This window comes from Anomaloglossus baeobatrachus, chromosome 6, assembly GCF_048569485.1.
Source record: "Anomaloglossus baeobatrachus isolate aAnoBae1 chromosome 6, aAnoBae1.hap1, whole genome shotgun sequence".
Lineage (NCBI taxonomy): Eukaryota > Metazoa > Chordata > Amphibia > Anura > Aromobatidae > Anomaloglossus > Anomaloglossus baeobatrachus.
The window spans coordinates 237,478,911-237,496,605 of NC_134358.1; the positions used below are offsets into that span (position 1 = coordinate 237,478,911).

The 17,695-nt window shown below is 43.0% G+C and overlaps 1 protein-coding gene across 2 annotated transcripts in view; it reads left to right on the forward strand.

Annotated features, from left to right (window-relative positions):
* NEDD9 (neural precursor cell expressed, developmentally down-regulated 9) overlaps window positions 1-17,695 on the forward strand; it is a 177,181-nt gene that overhangs the window by 151,651 nt on the left and 7,835 nt on the right. For both annotated transcript variants that reach the window (XM_075314757.1, XM_075314756.1), the window contains 2 exons: window positions 14,599-14,697; window positions 17,350-17,439. In XM_075314757.1, the coding sequence (XP_075170872.1) occupies window positions 14,599-14,697; window positions 17,350-17,439 (189 nt within the window). The remainder of the gene's footprint in view (window positions 1-14,598; window positions 14,698-17,349; window positions 17,440-17,695) is intronic.

The following is a 17,695-nucleotide window of genomic DNA, read 5'->3' on the forward strand; positions in this document are numbered from 1 at the left end:
CAGGATGACAGAGGAGCTCCCCTCCCCCTCCTCCTGCTGGAGGCGAGGGGGAGATACAGGGCAGAGCCGCTGCTGGGAGGGGGCGACGAGCTGTCACTGGGGGCACGGACGGAGACAGGGCACAGGGAACGGAGATACGCGGCTGCTGATAACGAGCCCGGGGATACATGGACGTCTACGCACACAGTCATATACGGTACCGGTGGGGTGCCGGAGGTAGCAGTTTCAACAATATACGCCTGTGTCTCTCTCCGGCTCGCACTGTGTACTAGAAGTCTCTCCCTCCTCACAGGATGACAGAGGAGCTCCCCTCCCCCTCCTCCTGCTGGAGGCGAGGGGGAGATACAGGGCAGAGCCGCTGCTGGGAGGGGGCGACGAGCTGTCACTGGGGGCACGGACGGAGACAGGGCACAGGGAACGGAGATACGCGGCTGCTGATAACGAGCCCGGGGATGCATGGACGTCTACGCACACAGTCATATACGGTACATTAAGTACAGGCGTGGAGCGCTTCTTAGTAATAGCCAATAAGGATCCAGCTTCTATTTTCTAACCTGCAGTAGAAAACTAACAAGCTGCAATCTGATTGGCTGCTATGCAGTGCATCAGTGAAGAAAAGAAGAGGGTTATTTATACAGTGAGTATATCCCAAATTCTATATTTTTAGGGCAGAAGTTGGGGGTCGTCTTATACGCCCAGTCGTCTTATACGCCGGCATATACGGTATCTCAAAATTGGCCATTAGCTGCTAAGATTGTCCCATAACAGAAAACCCTTTTTTAATATGCGCTGACATTGTCTCGCTGTAAATTTACCCTGTAGTTGTTGCTACACTGGAATCTAGTATTACATGGTGGCTGTGCAGATAACTATATCTATTAACAAAGCCTGTTACAAAAGTGTTTGCAATAATTTAGTTTTTCTAAATTATTAATATAAACCGTGCATTTGACAATTTACTGCAATGTTAAACTGCTTTTTACCAAATGACGAATGCACTGGTTTGCGCCTGTGTCACAGCTTTCCTAAGCTCCAGACTTGTCAATATGTTTTCACCATTCATGAGCAGACACAGGCAGGATGGTGGAAGGAATACTTGGCTGCCATTGCAGTTTAGCCTTTGAAAGCCAGCTTATATTGGCAGAGAGGTCAGACATTTTCCTCTCTAGACTTAATTCTTCTGCTCACAGACCTCTGTAATATTTCTTGTGGGACTTGTATTCCAGCCGACTTTTTTTTTTCTTTATTCCCTATTGCTCTAATGCATATTTGGAAAACCAAGGCTTACATGTGGAATTTCTGTTTCGTAATACTTGGAGAAGCTGCTCTTCGTTTTTAATCAAAGCCAGTTGCAGGATTAATATTCATACGGTGTACTTTAAGATGAGCTGTAGATCTGCTGCTGTCATTACTCACACCTTTTTATCCTCATTTGCCTCTCTGGTAATAAATTAGGCTGCTTTCACACTACGTTTTTTTTTTAACATGTGTCATGAACTGTTTTTTGCTGTAAAAGTGGATCCTGTCACTTGAAGTTTATGGGCGGGAATTGAAGTCATGTGATTGGGAGTGAGGGGAACTGAACGTGATAGACTGGGAGCCGGTATCTGACAGCTGCGGACGCTGGTAACCAAGGTAAAAATCGGGTAACTTTGTGAAGTGATTTGCTTGGATACCCGATATTTACCTTGGTTACGACCGTCCGCAGCTGCTAGGAGCCGGGCTGCCTGCTTCCTGCACACTTAACCAAGGTAAACATCGGGTAACTAAGAGACCAAGCAAAGCGCTTCGATCAGCATGCCAGCGTTCACATGCATTTGCGTGCAGTACAGTCAGGATCCAGTGAAAAACAGTATTTGGACGCAGCTCAAAAACGCTACAAGTAGCGTTTTTGAAAAAGTTAAACTGCAAGTCGCTGGATCCTCACTATAACGCACGCAAATGCATATGAATGCATGTTGACGCAAGTCCATTGCATTGAAATGAGCTCATTTGCACTGGATCCGTTTTTGCGTTAAAAATACGTTCATGACGCATGTTAAAAAAACGTAGTGTGAAAGCAGCCTTAATAGTGAATGTAGGTCTGATCACTTTACTTAGCAGTGGGCCATTCCAGAAAAAATCGGCCACTTACAGATGGGTGCCTTATAGGTGGCATATATGCTGCTAGTTATCTTGCTTTCCTTGCATTCCTTTTACATTTTGGGGCTATAGTTTTAAATAGGAAATGCGTATTTCTTTTTGTAAGGTTGTCTTAAAAACATAAAAATTAAAATGACACTTCATGAGACATTCTAAGTGAAATTTCTATTTTTTTGCTTTTTCTGAGAGCAATCAAAACTGAGCAACTACATGGTGTTAATACAGATAAATCCCTGCATAGTGAACAGGGGATTAGTCTTCACATTACATAGGCCTTTAGACTTATTCTGTGAACTTGTTAAGTTCAGAGAAAGTCGATATATAACACTCATCCATCTGTTCCAATGGAATGCAATAAAGAACTGATGAAAACCACCAGCAAAACCACATTGTGACCTTGAGCTTATCCCTTGCAGTTTAGCCTGGAACTGCTTGAAAGTGCTGGTTGTCAGTTCACACCCAGGATTTATTAGATTGATTGAAAGGAAAACTCTGCTTCTGGGAAGCTGTTGTCGAATACAAATGGGGCCATGCTTTTCATATTATATTCCACTTTGGTTCAGTTGGAACCAATAGTAGAATAATCATTAGCTTATTGGTATCTTTCTGATGTCCTATTCATTCCCAGAACAAGTCATAGTGAGATTCCAATTTGATATGGCAGTGTAATAGAGCTATTAGACTATTCTTACGCCCTGAAATTATTCGGGCTAAGCCAAGAGATTTACAGTTAGGTCCAGAAATATTTGGACAGTGACACATGTTATTTTAGCTGTTTACAAAAACATGTTCAGAAATACAATTTTATATATATAATATGGGCTGAAAGTGCACACTCCCAGCTGCAATATGAGAGTTTTCACATCCAAATCGGAGAAAGGGTTTAGGAATCATAGCTCTGTAATGCATAGCCTCCTCTTTTTCAACGGACCAAAAGTAATTGGACAAGGGACTCTAATGGCTGCAATTAACTCTGAAGGCGTCTCCCTCGATAACCTGTAATCAATGAAGTAGTTAAAAGGTCTGGGGTTGATTACAGGTGTGTGGTTTTGCATTTTGAAGCTGTTGCTGTGACCAGACAACATGCGGTCTAAGGAACTCTCAATTGAGGTGAAGCAGAACATCCTGAGGCTGAAAAAAAAGAAAAAAATCCATCAGAGAGATAGCAGACATGCTTGGAGTAGCAAAATCAACAGTCGGGTACATTCTCAGAAAAAAGGAATTGACTGGTGAGCTTGGGAACTCAAAAAGGCCTGGGCGTCCACATTTGACAACAGTGGTGGATGATCGCCGCATACTTTCTTTGGTGAAGAAGAACCCATTCACAACATCAACTGAAGTCCAGAACACTCTCAGTGAAGTAGGTGTATCTGTCTCTAAGTCAACAGTAAAGAGAAGACTCCATGAAAGTAAATACAAAGGGTTCACATCTAGATGCAAACCATTCATCAATTCCAAAAATAGACAGGCCAGAGTTAAATTTGCTGAAAAACACCTCATGAAGCCAGCTCAGTTCTGGAAAAGTATTCTATGGACAGATGAGACAAAGATCAACCTGTACCAGAATGATGGGAAGAAAAAAAGTTTGGAGAAGAAAGGGAACGGCACATGATCCAAGGCACACCACATCCTCTGTAAAACATGGTGGAGGCAACGTGATGGCATGGGCATGCATGGCTTTCAATGGCACTGGGTCACTTGTGTTTATTGATGACATAACAGCAGACAAGAGTAGCCGGATGAATTCTGAAGTGTACCGGGATATACTTTCAGCCCAGATTCAGCCAAATGCCGCAAAGTTGATCGGACGGCGCTTCATAGTACAGATGGACAATGACCCCAAGCATACAGCCAAAGCTACCCAGGAGTTCATGAGTGCAAAAAAGTGGAACATTCTGCAATGGCCAAGTCAATCACGAGATCTTAACCCAATTGAGCATACATTTCACTTGCTCAAATCCAGACTTAAGACGGAAAGACCCACAAACAAGCAAGACCTGAAGGCTGCGGCTGTAAAGGCCTGGCAAAGCATTAAGAAGGAGGAAACCCAGCGTTTGGTGATGTCCATGGGTTCCAGACTTAAGGCAGTGATTGCCTCCAAAGGATTCGCAACAAAATATTGAAAATAAAAATATTTTGTTTGGGTTTGGTTTATTTGTCCAATTACTTTTGACCTCCTAAAATGTGGAGTGTTTGTAAAGAAATGTGTACAATTCCTACAATTTCTATCAGATATTTTTGTTCAAACCTTCAAATTAAACGTTACAATCTGCACTTGAATTCTGTTCCAAACAAATTTACAACCAACAATTTGGTAATCAAACGAGGAAAATTCTGTAGTCCATCAAAATGCAAGATAGTACCACCACCCCATGATTACAGTGAATGGATATAAGACTGACTCAAAATAGTTATAGTACAAATTCACACACACGAATCAGAGAAAAATTAGGTAAAAGATAAATCTTTATTGAAACAGAGTAAAAACAGGGCAGGGGTGTAGTTACATGACAGTGCACAAGGTGGCGTACATGAGCGGTGAGAAAAGTCCTAGTGTCCGGTAAATGAATGAACAGTCAGCTCAATATAGCCTAAGGGAAACCCAATACCAGGGATAAATTAGATTATACACCCCATGGTGGGTAGTAACACTCAAAGGACTTTCAAAGGACAGGGCGCCCCCCTGACGAAGGCTAGCGCCGAAACGTGCGTAGGCGGGACCTGGCGTCATTTCAGCGGTGAGTTTAAGTGGTCTCCGGTTTTGTACCTCTCCTTATACATAAGTCCTTTGAGTGTTACTACCCACCATGGGGTGTACAATCTAATTTATCCCTGGTATTGGGTTTCCCTTAGGCTATATTGAGCTGACTGTTCATTCATTTACCGGACACTAGGACTTTTCTCACCGCTCATGTACGCCACCTTGTGCACTGTCATGTAACTACACCCCTGCCCTGTTTTTACTCTGTTTCAATAAAGATTTATCTTTTACCTAATTTTTCTCTGATTCGTGTGTGTGAATTGGTACTTGAATTCTGTTGTAGAGGTTTCATTTCAAATCCAATGTGGTGGCATGCAGAGCCCAACTCGCGAAAATTGTGTCACTGTCCAAATATTTCTGGACCTAACTGTAAATGCACAGTGACTTTATATTAAAATTGTCTCTAGGGCATATGTAGATTTTATTTATTTTTATTTTTTTGTAGTATGTAGTCACTTCTATTTGATTCCAATTAGAATCTCAGAATGACATACTGCCTCTTGGGATCTTATGACAATAGCGCTTAGAAAAGGTTCATTACTCAGCGGTGATCTTTATAGAGAATTGTTATCTAGCGCTGTTCTTATGACCAGCATGTAAGGAAATTAGTCCAAAGGTGAGGGCGATAAAAGCAGGGACTACGTGGGTTCTTGCCCAGGCAGAGCCATTGTGTGGTGTCTAATCCTGTGATGCAATAGTGTGGCAGTGTACGATATGGCAAATTATTTTCTGTGCTTCAGTTATCCCTTAAACGTTAACTATTCTTATCCTCACATTTTCAGTTGATGTGCTTACATTTTTAAGATTTCAAGGGCCATAAACAGCACTTTTTTTTTTTTTTTTTTTTTTTTTTTTCTGTATAACATAGTGAATTGCATAACTAATAATCAGACCCAACATATTCTTAAAGGGCTGTTGCTACCTTAAAAATGTATGACTCCATATAAATGTCTGATAGATGCACTCTTCTCTCTGGAACTCGCATGGTACCTTGTTTCTGCCTGCCACGGCTTTTTCCATTATTATTGGCTTTTCCAAAACAAAGTGCAGTTGTACACCTTTTCAATGTGTTCTCTTAGCAGAACAGCGGTCTTAGGCTATGTGCGCACTAGCCGTTTTTACCCGCGGATTTACTCGCGGTTTTGCTGCGGAAATTTCATTCACTGTAATGTAATCGTGAAATACTAGGGGTATACCGCAGGTAGCAAATGATGTGCGGTATACCGCCGGTATAGCCGCGGTTTACCTGCGGTAATGCTCATCGCTGCCTGCGGTTTTGCAGGAAGTGATGTCATTCTGACAGAAGAGGAAGCGGAGCAGAGTAAACACACCGTGTCACACTCCCTGGACGACGCACAGAAGCACTACCGTGTGACCTCCAGGTGCCAGTGCAGTCTGTGTCCTGCTGCAGCCCCGCGGCTGCCCGCCCTGCAGTGTCAGTGTCTGCCCGCAGTATCAGCAGCTTGTCACGCTGCAGCGCAGGCAGACACTGACACACAGCAGTGCGTGCAGCCGCGGGGATGCCGAGCGCTGCTGTCAGGAGGTGAGATGAGATCATTACCTCCTGTGACGATCTCCTGCCTCCTGACGTCACCGCGGTCACTGCTGTCTATGCCCGTCTCGCAAGCAGCCCGAGACTGTCACTAGCGGTGACAGGCTCTTGCGATACTACTGACAACGCGGCGGGCATAGAAGTCAGTGACAGCACTGACGTCAGCAGTACAGTAGATGATCACAGCAGGTAATGATCTCATCTATCCTCCTGACAGCAGCGCTCGTCATCCCCTGCAGTGACATGGGCTGACCTATTGATGTTAGCTCAGGTCACTGCATTGCTCTCCCAGCCAATGGGGAACATTCTGTTCTTAATTGACTGGGACAGTGACAATGGTATGGATCGTCGTAGGACCCCCCCCTTATTGGATTACGCTGGACGTGGAATTGATTCCCTCTTTCACCAATTTATTGAAAAGAACAATGTTTTGGGGAGTGTTTTTTCAAATAAAACTTTTTGTTTTTTATTTTTTTTCTTACTGACTGGGTTGGTGATGTCAGGTATCTGATAGACGCGTGACATCACTAACCCCAGGGCTTGATGCCAGGTGACATTACACATCTGGCATCAACCCCATATATTACCTAGTTTGCCACCGCACCAGGGCAACGGGATGAGTTGGGGCGAAGCGCCTGTATTGGCACGTCTAATGGATGCGCCACTTCTGGGGCGGCTGCGGCCTGTTATTTTTAGGCTGGGGAGTGTCCAATAACAGTGGACCTCCCTAGTCTGAGAATACCAGACCACAGCTGTCCGCTTTACCTTGGCTGGTGATCCAATTTGGGGGGGACCCCCCCCCCCCCGTTTTTTGTCTTAAATTATTTATTTAATGTAAAATAACAGCATGGGGTGCCCTCTGTTTTGGATTACCAGCCAAGGTTGAAGCTGCCAGCTGTGGTTTGCAGGCTGCAGCTGTCTGCTTTACTCTAGCTGGCTACACAAGATGGGGGAACCTCACGTGGTTTTTTTTTTAATTTATTTTATGGCTAAATACAAGGCTAGGCACCCTTTAGTGCCACGTGGAAGTCACTAAAGGGTGCCAGCTTAGAATATGCAGGGGGGTGGGACATTATATAGGTCTTTCTCATCTATCTATCTGTCTATTCGTCTATCCATCTTTCCCTCTATCCATTATCTGTCTGTCTATCGATTATCTATATTTATTGCAGTTACAGCATAAAAAAAACGCAGGGACCAACCTGCGGAAAAACCGCAGCAAAAACGCATGCGTTTTTCCCGCGGTTTTGGTGTGGTTTTTTTAACGCAGGTGCGGTAATCTTCAACTCCAGAAGTTTCTCAAGAAATTTTCTTGAGAAATCACTTTTCTAGTGTGCACATAGCCTTATAGAGTTTTTCCTCTCAAACCCTGTCCTGTGAATATCATAATTGTCAAAGGTAGGGTAACTCCTTTACTTTAACACTGGAAGAACCCTAATTATAATAACGCAAATTAGCTGGTTGATTTCCCGCTATTGGCTACCAATCGTTAGATATAGGATGTTGTAGGGCAAAATACAGTCCATTTACAGACCATAATGACTATGAATGTGATCAGAATGCCCTGTAAAGGGAGAGGTATCAACGTTATTAGGATTGATCTTAATGCTCTTCCGTGTGTGTGTGTGTGTGTGTGTGTGTGTGTGTGTGTGTGTGTGTCTGTCGCGAGTTATTGCATAACGCCTACCATAAGTACCATTCCTACAAGCTAATGAAGTACAGGAGCAGACCTCCGTGTCACTTCTTGCTTGGCTGGACCCCCGCTTTCCCAGGAGCTGGTTTTATTCATAAGACTGTTGCTATTTTTGCAAACAAATTGGATCATTACTGCAGACAGAGCTGTTGCTTTTTTTAGTCCCAGTGTCTGAGCGCACGGTTAGCTAACATGATTCAGTTTGTGGCAACACAAGGATTAAATCCACCCTCAAAGAAAACAAAGCTAGTGGCATCTGAAGTAAACACCATTTGCTGCAGCCACTTGGGTTTTACCACAGCAAAGTAAACATTGTGTTAGGTCCGTGGGATTGTCTGGATTACTTGGAGAATGAAAACTATATTTAAATTAAAAGGTAATTTCGATGTTTTTTTTGTTTGTTTTATTCTCTTTCCTCTAGATTATTGCTAGTATGTGATCGCATTTAGTACTTTCCCAAAAATTGGCAAAATGTGTCCTATTGAACCTTGAAATCATTGTTGCTTTTAAAGGGTTAATTAAAAGCCCTCTTGTGTATGGATAGGTTCTGTTCTGTTCAGTCTTGACTGTTTGTACAGCAGGAACACCTGCTGTTTGCCCAGTCCCCATACACTTCATTTTTCACCTGGGGCAGCCCCATCTATTAATGTGCAGTCAGTAAAGCTTTTGTTAGTCATGAAACGCTTCTCAGAATATTCTTTACTTGTTTGTGTTAGACACAATCTATATTTCCTTCTTTATATACAGCTGTCTTTTATCTGTGATTGAAGTCCTGCCAAGTAGCATAATTAGTGTTTCACTTACATTACGATTCATTAGCCCTTCATATTGGATCTACTGCTGTTATTTTTAAAGGGGTTGTCCTGTCTAAATCTGCAGTCACTAAATCCTCATATCGCCGGTATCAGAGCTGGGTACGTCGGTTACATGGCTGCAAGTATGCAATATTCATACGGCCAGTTTCAGACTAGGTGGATGCGGCCTTGTTTAATATACTTGCATTAGAGCGCACAACCCTTTGAAGGATGTTAAAGCTTACTTTAGTTTGGTTTGATACCCTGATTACAATAAATGTCAGTAGTAGCTAGTGCTACCATGTAAAGGGCTGTGATGGCATGCAAAAAGTATGGGAACAATGTAAAGTACTAAAATGATGCTGATCAAAGAAAACCCAAAACAGTAGCAAGCACCGATGGCATTCCTTGCCAAGACACCTGTCATTGCCTGTAAGAAATGACAGCAGATATGTAGGGCGAGAGGTCAGGCTCTAGTTCTGTGATCAGTCCGGTGTGCAGGCCGTCACCTTGCCTTTCTGATGTCTGGAGCCCGTCCAGAAGCGGAAAGAAATGATTTGTTTCGCTGTTATTTTCTCACACAAGATCCTTTATTGTTCTATCATTGCTTTTCCATGAGAAAAACGGCCTCTTAATGGAAGGAGCAGGAACTGAAATGTGAGCAACAGGAAGTCTAGTAACCTCGGAGTGCAGAGGAAATTACACAGTACAGTGCATGACTTCAGTGTGGGCCGTTACTGGAAGAGGCTGTTTTGATCTGCGCTTCTGTATTCTTTTACTGCTTATGACTTTTGTGAACTTTGTTTCTGATCTCTCGCTGTGGAGGTACTGTTCAGGGCTTGTAAGGACTGGTGGGTGTGCAAACAGTGGGAGGACAAGTATTATTCTCAATCATTAGCAGGATCCTTAATTATGAGAAATGACAGGTTGATATTTTGAAAGCATATTTATCATTACGGAAAAAAGAAAACAGTTTGAAGAACAAGTTGGAAAGAGGAAATTATTGAACCAAAGTTTTCCACTTCTATAGTGTGTGAGGCTGTTCGTAGTCTCTTATAGAACCATATAGGGTATCATTTTCTAGATGATAGCGCTAAGGGGATGTTAAACCTTTGCAATATTGTGAAATGATCGAGCTGTCCATTTTAAAGGAGTTTTCCCACCAAGAAAGTTAATTTTATTCCATAAATCTTGGAATAATATCCACAATTTAATGTGTTTTTTTAAAAAAAATGTTTCCGTGCTAAAATCTTATAAATGTACTCCTGCTATGTACTGTGTAATGGCTGTGTCTGACCGTACAGAAACATGGTCTGATCATACCACATCTCCGGGGCTGTGGAGGAAGTAAAGTATAAAGACATTACAGAATGAGATCCCAAATAATCATTTCTTTGAGGTTTAAACATTTCTATATATATTTATTTTTTTTTATGGACATGGAAATGTTTTAGCCCATAAAAAAACAGATGTGATCCCATGCTATAGTCAGACACCTCCATTACATAGTACATAGCAGGGGCACATAAGATTCTCAGTAAAGGAACTTTTTGTTTATTTTTTTTTATTTTTTTTTTTTTTTTTTTTTTTTTAATCCTACATCTAGTTGTGAAAATTAATTATTCAAAGATCTTTTTAATTAAACTCCATTTTAATTAATGAGAAAACACCTCAACATGGTCCTCCTCCGTAATGAACACTTTGTGGCCAATCTCTATTCCGCTAATTACAACTTTATAAATAGGATGTTGAAAATATATTTCTACACTAGACATCTTGAACAAGGCATAGTTTAGTCTTGTTCCTATAACCTATATGTGCAGGTGATCTTATCAAACAGAAATTTCAGATGATCTAGGGAAGCTGAGCACCAACCAGTAAATCAAAGAAGGTTCATACAGCTCTTCTAGAGTACAATGGGCAAAATCCTACTGTATGTAGACTGTCCAAGAAATCTCATGATCATCTTTGTTAGGCTAAGTTCACACTTCCGTTGTTTTGTATCAGTCACATGCGTCGCTTGACGCATGTGACTGATGCGTTGTACAACGGGTGACAACGGTTGACAAAAAAAATTTAATTGTCGGACTCCGTTGTGTGCGGGAGGGGGGCGGAGCCGAGCAGGGGGCGGAGCCAGGCGCTGAGGATGTTAGTGGCATTGCTGCGGTCTGCATGGCTTGGGACAGGTGAGTGTGAGTGAGTGAGTGTGTGTGTTTGTGTGTGTGTGTGTACATGTGCGGAGTGCGGGAGGGGGCGGGGCCGAGCGGGGAAGTGTCAGCTCCCTGCACACGTAACCAGACTAAATATCGGGTAAAGCAAAGCACCCGATGTTTACCTTGGTTACCCGATATTTACCTTGGTTACGGGCGTACACTGCTTAGCGCTGGCTCCTTGCACCGTAACCAGGGTAAATATCGGGTAACCAAGCAAAGCTGGTGACGTGTGCAGGGAGCTAGAGAGCATGCGCAGCGAAATCCGACGATTGCACTGCTCAAAAAACGTTACATGCTGCGTTCCTCCCGCCCAGCGGTCAGTTGTTCCACGACTGATCAGTCGGGGGCGGAGGGTGCAACGCAGCATCATCAGTCACAATCCGCCGCTCATACAAGTCTATGTGAACAACGGAATCCGCTAAACTGATTCCGTTGTTTACCACAGCCGCGTATTGTGACTGATACAATTTAACGGAAGTGTGAACCTAGCCTAAGCCTTGATAGAATATAGTAAATGTTTTTGTGTGTGTGTGTGTATAATAGAAACACATTTACACATTTACAGTAGATGATAGTACTGGCAAAACATAGAAGTGAAATAGTATGTTTAGAAGACGTGGGAAAGGATAAGGTTTCATTTTGGCTGCATGCCTGGTCCCTATCTGAAAAGTGATGTCTGGTCACAATAGTTTGTCTGGTCTTCAGACACTAATGGGAATCTTAATCTGTAAAGCCAACCTTTCTGTATAGTAGACATGGTACTATTCACCATATTAAAACCACTGATACTTATCTATTCCAGTTAGTATATCCAGGGCCGCCATCAGGGCATTACTACTGTGCCTGGTGTAGGGGGCCCGGTGAAGAGAGGGGGCCCGGGGAAATTACTTATCTTTATTAAGCTCCCGGCTGGACGGGCCCCTCCTCTTCACCAGGCCCTACTCACAGCAGCAGAGGGGCCCCGCAGTGTCTCTTCACTTCCTTACATGACTAATTTGCATGCGACGGGGCGGAGCATGCAAATTAGCCATTTGGTGGAGTGGAGACAGGGTCATTAGAGCAGGGCGCCGGCTCGTCACCGCTGGGCCTTGCAGCAGTGTGGTGAGGTCATCACTCTGCGACCTCATTACACTCCTGCAAGTAACAGCGGCAGAGGTGGCAAGGACGCGGCAGCCAGCGGGACAGGTAAGCGCTGTGAGCTGCAATCGCTGTGGGGGGGTGCGCCGATTTCAGATCGGGGGGCGGGCGCCACTGATCTGAGACCGGGGGTGGGGGGGAGTTAACGCCGCTTATCTCAGACCGGGGAGCCTGCCAGCCCCTGCCTTGCCTCAGCAAGATGCGCGGGTGGGCACTGAAATGCATCGCGGGCAGGTGAGTATAATGTGAATCATGTGTTACGTGCTGCCTGTATGTTATGTATAAGATATGTGTGTCTTGTATAGTGTGCAATATATAGCTGTCTTGCTGTCTTTCTGTCTATGTATACTATCTGTCTGTGTATTGTCTGTATATACAGTGTCTGTGTATACGGTCTTTCTATTTATACTATCTGTTTGTATATTCTGTCTGTGTATACAATCTGACTGTGTATATATGTATAGGACATATATACTGGGAGGAGGACATATTCACCAGGAGGGGCAGAGACCAGGCTGGGAATATATACCCGCATGTGACCAGGATTATAGCTCTCTCAAATGTGGCTATAATATAGATATAATTGCACACACACACTAGGCGGCCCCTGGGATGGGTCATAAATACCAGAGTTTGAGATATATATGTATGTATGTATTATATAATAAATATATATATTATATAATTACACATATACACATACACCATCAGTGGCCCAGGAAGGGGTCATATGTACTAGGAGGGGGAGATATATACCAGAATGTGCCCAGGAGGGGGATGTATATAATGCATGCATACATGTTTTTGCAAGAGTGGCAGTGAGACTGTAGGAAGTTTGAGCGGTGTAGGCGGAGCTGGGTTGGAGCCTGGGCGGAGTCCCAAGGGGCCCCAAAATTTTGCCAGTATGGGGCCCTGAAATTCCTAGTGGCGGCCCTGAGTATGTCCGTGAACCATTAAAAAGGTTATGCCACCTGGTACGTACTCACATGTACATTCAGTGTGTCTGCGACATGCATTATTGCAATCTTTCCAGCCGCTTTTGTGATTGGACAAACAAGATGGAATTCACTGTTGTGTAAAATAGCTGTATAATGGACTGGTAACTGATCGGTTGTAGCTCATTATCATGGAAGTCAGGAAATGCATTCCCAGGGTCTGGGTACAGAAGACTGAAAAGAATGGAATATTTTCTTTCTCTGGAATGTCTCCTGATCGTCTTCTTCTTAATGGATGAGCAGTTTACAATGAAAATATGCTCCATTCCAGAGACTGTATTGTCCTCCCACGCGGAAGTCTGAGTCCAACACTAGACACATGAACAAATTGTTTGCTTCCAGTGTGCTGGGTTATATATTACAAAGCCACCTCTACATGGAATATATAAAAATGACCAGCAGTAAACAGATCTGGTATTATACAAATGCACTAAAAAAAAAAAGCAAAAGTAATGAAGATCTTTTTTAGTTAATAACATCAAAATTAATAATCTCCTGATATTCTCGTCAGCCTTGACCTTTTAAGCTAATAGTTTTAGATAATTGCAGTAATGTCTTGTGTTTTTATGATGTCATGTAATTTGTGATGAGACTTGATACTGGACTCATATAGTCTCTTGATCTAGACACAACGCCCTGATAACTTATTCACATGTCATTGCAGCTTAGGCCCCTTTCACACATCAGTTTTTTGCCGTCAGTCACGATCTGTCGAATTTTGAAAAAAAAAAAGTGATCCGGCGACTGATGCCGCAGGTTCCATTTTTTTTTTTTTCTCATCGATTTGTATTAGCGATGGATGGCCTCACGTTTCATCTGTCGTTCGGATCAGTCGAAAATTGTTTGTTCATCGGATGGGGACAACGGACAAAGTAAGGTTTTTCGTTTGTTTATGTCTACGTCGAAAAATCTAATGGCGATCAGTCGCCGTCCGTCGTTTGGTAGAATGGAAACCTATGGGCGCAGGATCCGTCGTCATCCGTCAATTGACGGAATCGGCGACTGATTCCGTTTTTTTTTTTTTTTCTTTTAACCGGGCATGCTCCAATATATTTTTTTAGCCCCCAGCTAGTCTGATCCGTCGTATCAGTTTTTCCACAATCTGCGACGGATCCGTCAATCCGTTGAGAAAACTGATTGACTGATGGCAAAAAACTGATGTGCGAACGAGGCCTTACAAAGCTTAGTGTACGTTTACACCACATGGGACAACTAGGGATGCTTAAGGGTGTACTGCTTAATTGTAATACCTATGACATATATAGACATTTAAAATTATATTGTTGTTGAAAATTGTTTATTATATTACAGGTCATAACACCAATAAGGATTGGACAAGGACACGGTTATGACTCTTCTCCAAAGTGGCAGGCCAATGTCTATGATACGCCTCCTCCTCGACCTCAAGGGGTATGTAATATAAATGTAATGTCGAGCGGAGTCAGTGGCTTCTAGCGTCTCTTAATAGAGCATCCAATTAGAGTACTGTATTAAACACAGATTGTGTATTGAAATGGATATCTGTATAATAGACTGTGCCAGGAAAAAGTATTCATACCCTGTGAACGTTTCCACATTACAGCCACAAACTTAAATGTATTTTATTGGGATTTTTGTGATATATCAACACGAAGTAGCAAGTATTTGTGAAGTGTAAAGGAGATGATACATGGCTTTCTAAATATATTAAAAATATATAATTATGAATTTGTGACATGCATTTATATTCTGCACCGCTGAGTTAATACTTTGTAGGCTCACCTTTTTGCTGTGATTATTGCTACAAGTCTTTTGGGGTATGTCTCTACCAGCTTTGCACATCTAGGAGATGACCTTTTTGCCCAATTCTTTGCAAAATAGCTCTTGCTTAGTGAGATTAGTTGCAGGCGTCTGTGAACAGCAATTTTCAAGTCTTGGCATAGATTGTCATTGGCATTTAGGTCTGGACTGTGACTGGGCCATTCAAACACATGTTTTGATCTATACCATCCACTGTACCTGGTAGTATGTTTAGGATCATTGCCCTGCAGGAAAGTGTACTTACACCCCAGTCTCATGTCTTTTGCAGCCTCTAACAGGTTTTTCTCCAGGATTGCCCTGTATTTAGCTCCATCCATCTTCCCGTCTAGCATCCCTGTCCCTGCTGAAGAAAAGTATCCCCCATAGCATGATGCTGCCACCATGTTGTTTCATTGTGGGGATTGTGTTTTTCTCAGTGATGTGCAGTGTTAGGCTGGGACCACACGGGGATTAGTGTGAGTGCTCACATGACACTCGGCTCACACTCTCAGTACAGCGGGAGTCGAGTGTTATGCTACTGTGGTCCGATTCTGCAATAAAGACCACAGCTGTGAGGGGTGGGCTGTTGCTGCGGAGGGGAGGGAGGGATTTATCACCCTATCTCCTCCGTTGCCGGCTGATCAAGAATCGTATTGCACTCCGCTGTAATGCAAGTGCAATGTGATGTTTCTCTCGCACCCATAAACTTGAATGGGTGCAAGTGAAACAAGATCACATTGCACCTATATCATGTTGCAATTGCTTTCTCTGTCCGATTTAGGACTGAAAAAATTAAGCTTATGGGAGCTGCCCCACAGAGTATTATTGGTCCACTGGAATTCAATTATTTTTTTTTTTTTTTTTTTTTATATACATCACATGCCACTCGCTCCTTTATTACTCGCCGTGTGTGTTTACACTAAAGCGGGCTTTACACGCTACAATATATCTAACTAGATGTCGGCGGGGTCACGTAAGTGATGCACATCCGGCATCGTTAGTGATATCGTAGCGTGTGACAGCTATGAACGAGCAGAAATACTCACCTTCTCGTTCATCGCTGACACGTCGCTCATTTTCTAAAAATCGCACGGCCTGTTGTTCATCGTACCCGGGGCAGCACACATCGCTCCGCGTGACAACCCGGGAACAATGAACACAGCTTACCTGCGTCCCGCCGGTAATGCTGAAGGAAGGAGGTGGGCGGGATGTTATGTCCCGCTCATCTCCACCCCTCCGCTTCTATTGGCCGGCCGCTGTGTGATGTCGCTGTGACGCCGAACGTCCCTCCCCCTTCAGGAAGTGGATGTTCGCCGCCCACAGCGAGGTCGCTAGGAAGGTAAGTACGTGTGACGGGGGGTTACAGCATTGTACGACACGGGCAACAAATTGCCCGTGCCGCACAAACGATAGGGGAGGGTGCGATCGCACGATTAATTGTAACAGGCTTTAGTTTTCTACCACACATAGCATTCTGCATTCAGCCCAAAAAGTTCTACTGTTGGGCTCATCTGACTGGAGCACCATTTCAACATGCTGTCCCCTGTATGGCTTTTTGCAAGCAAGTCGTCTTATGGCTTGCTTTCAAAAAAATGTCTCTCTTCTTGCCATTCTTACCCACAGGCTAGATCTGTGGAGTGTATATGACCAACAGTTGTCCTGTAATATTATTTCTCTCACATGAGCTGCAGCTCCTCCAGGGTGATCATGGACATATTGGCTTCTTCTCAAATTAGTGCTCCCCTTGCTTGCTTGGGATGTCAGGTTAGGTGGACTTCCATGGCATGGTTGGTTTTCAGTTGTTCCATAATCCCTCCATGTTAATTTTTTTTTTTTTTTTTTACTCAACCCTGCTTTACACTTCACTACTTTTCCCAGACCTGTCTGGTGTGTTCCTTGGTTGTCTTGATGCAGTTCAACCCCCAAATGTTCTCAGATACCTCTGAGGCCTTCACAGAACAGCTGTAGTTATGATCATAAATTACACATGTGGACTGTCTTAACTAATTGGGTGACTTCTGGAGGCAATGGGTCACTCAGGATTTTTAGGGGCATCAGACTATAGGGGGCTGAATACAAATGTATGTACAAATTTTCAGATTTAGATTCTAAAAATATTTAGAAACCATGTATAATTTTCTTAATATTTCTGAAGACTGGCTACTTGGTGTTTGGTAAATTTCATAAAATCCAATTTTGAAATTCGTTGTGTGGGTGTAATGAGGGGGAAAAATGTGGAAAAGTTTCATTAATATTTCATCTCCTTATCTCCTTTTATTTTAGGTTTATGATGTTCCACCAACTGCTAAAAATAACATGTACTTAAGTCCAGCCAGAGAACAGGGAATTTATGATGTGCCTCCCCCACAAGCAGTAAGTACCGATGCCTTTTAGAAACAAACTATATCTTTGCAATTTCCTACGTTGGGTCTGATATACACAGCTGCTTACAACTTCCTCTACACCGACCTGTTCCTTTTTAAATCCAGAATTGGATGTTCGTTTGGCCATAGTCCCAAATAAGGCATACTAGAATAATGTGCTATGTAAAAAGCATATAGCCCAATTGCCTCATTTTAAATATTTAATGGCAAGGCTAAAAAAAAAAAAAAAAACCCAAATTAATGAA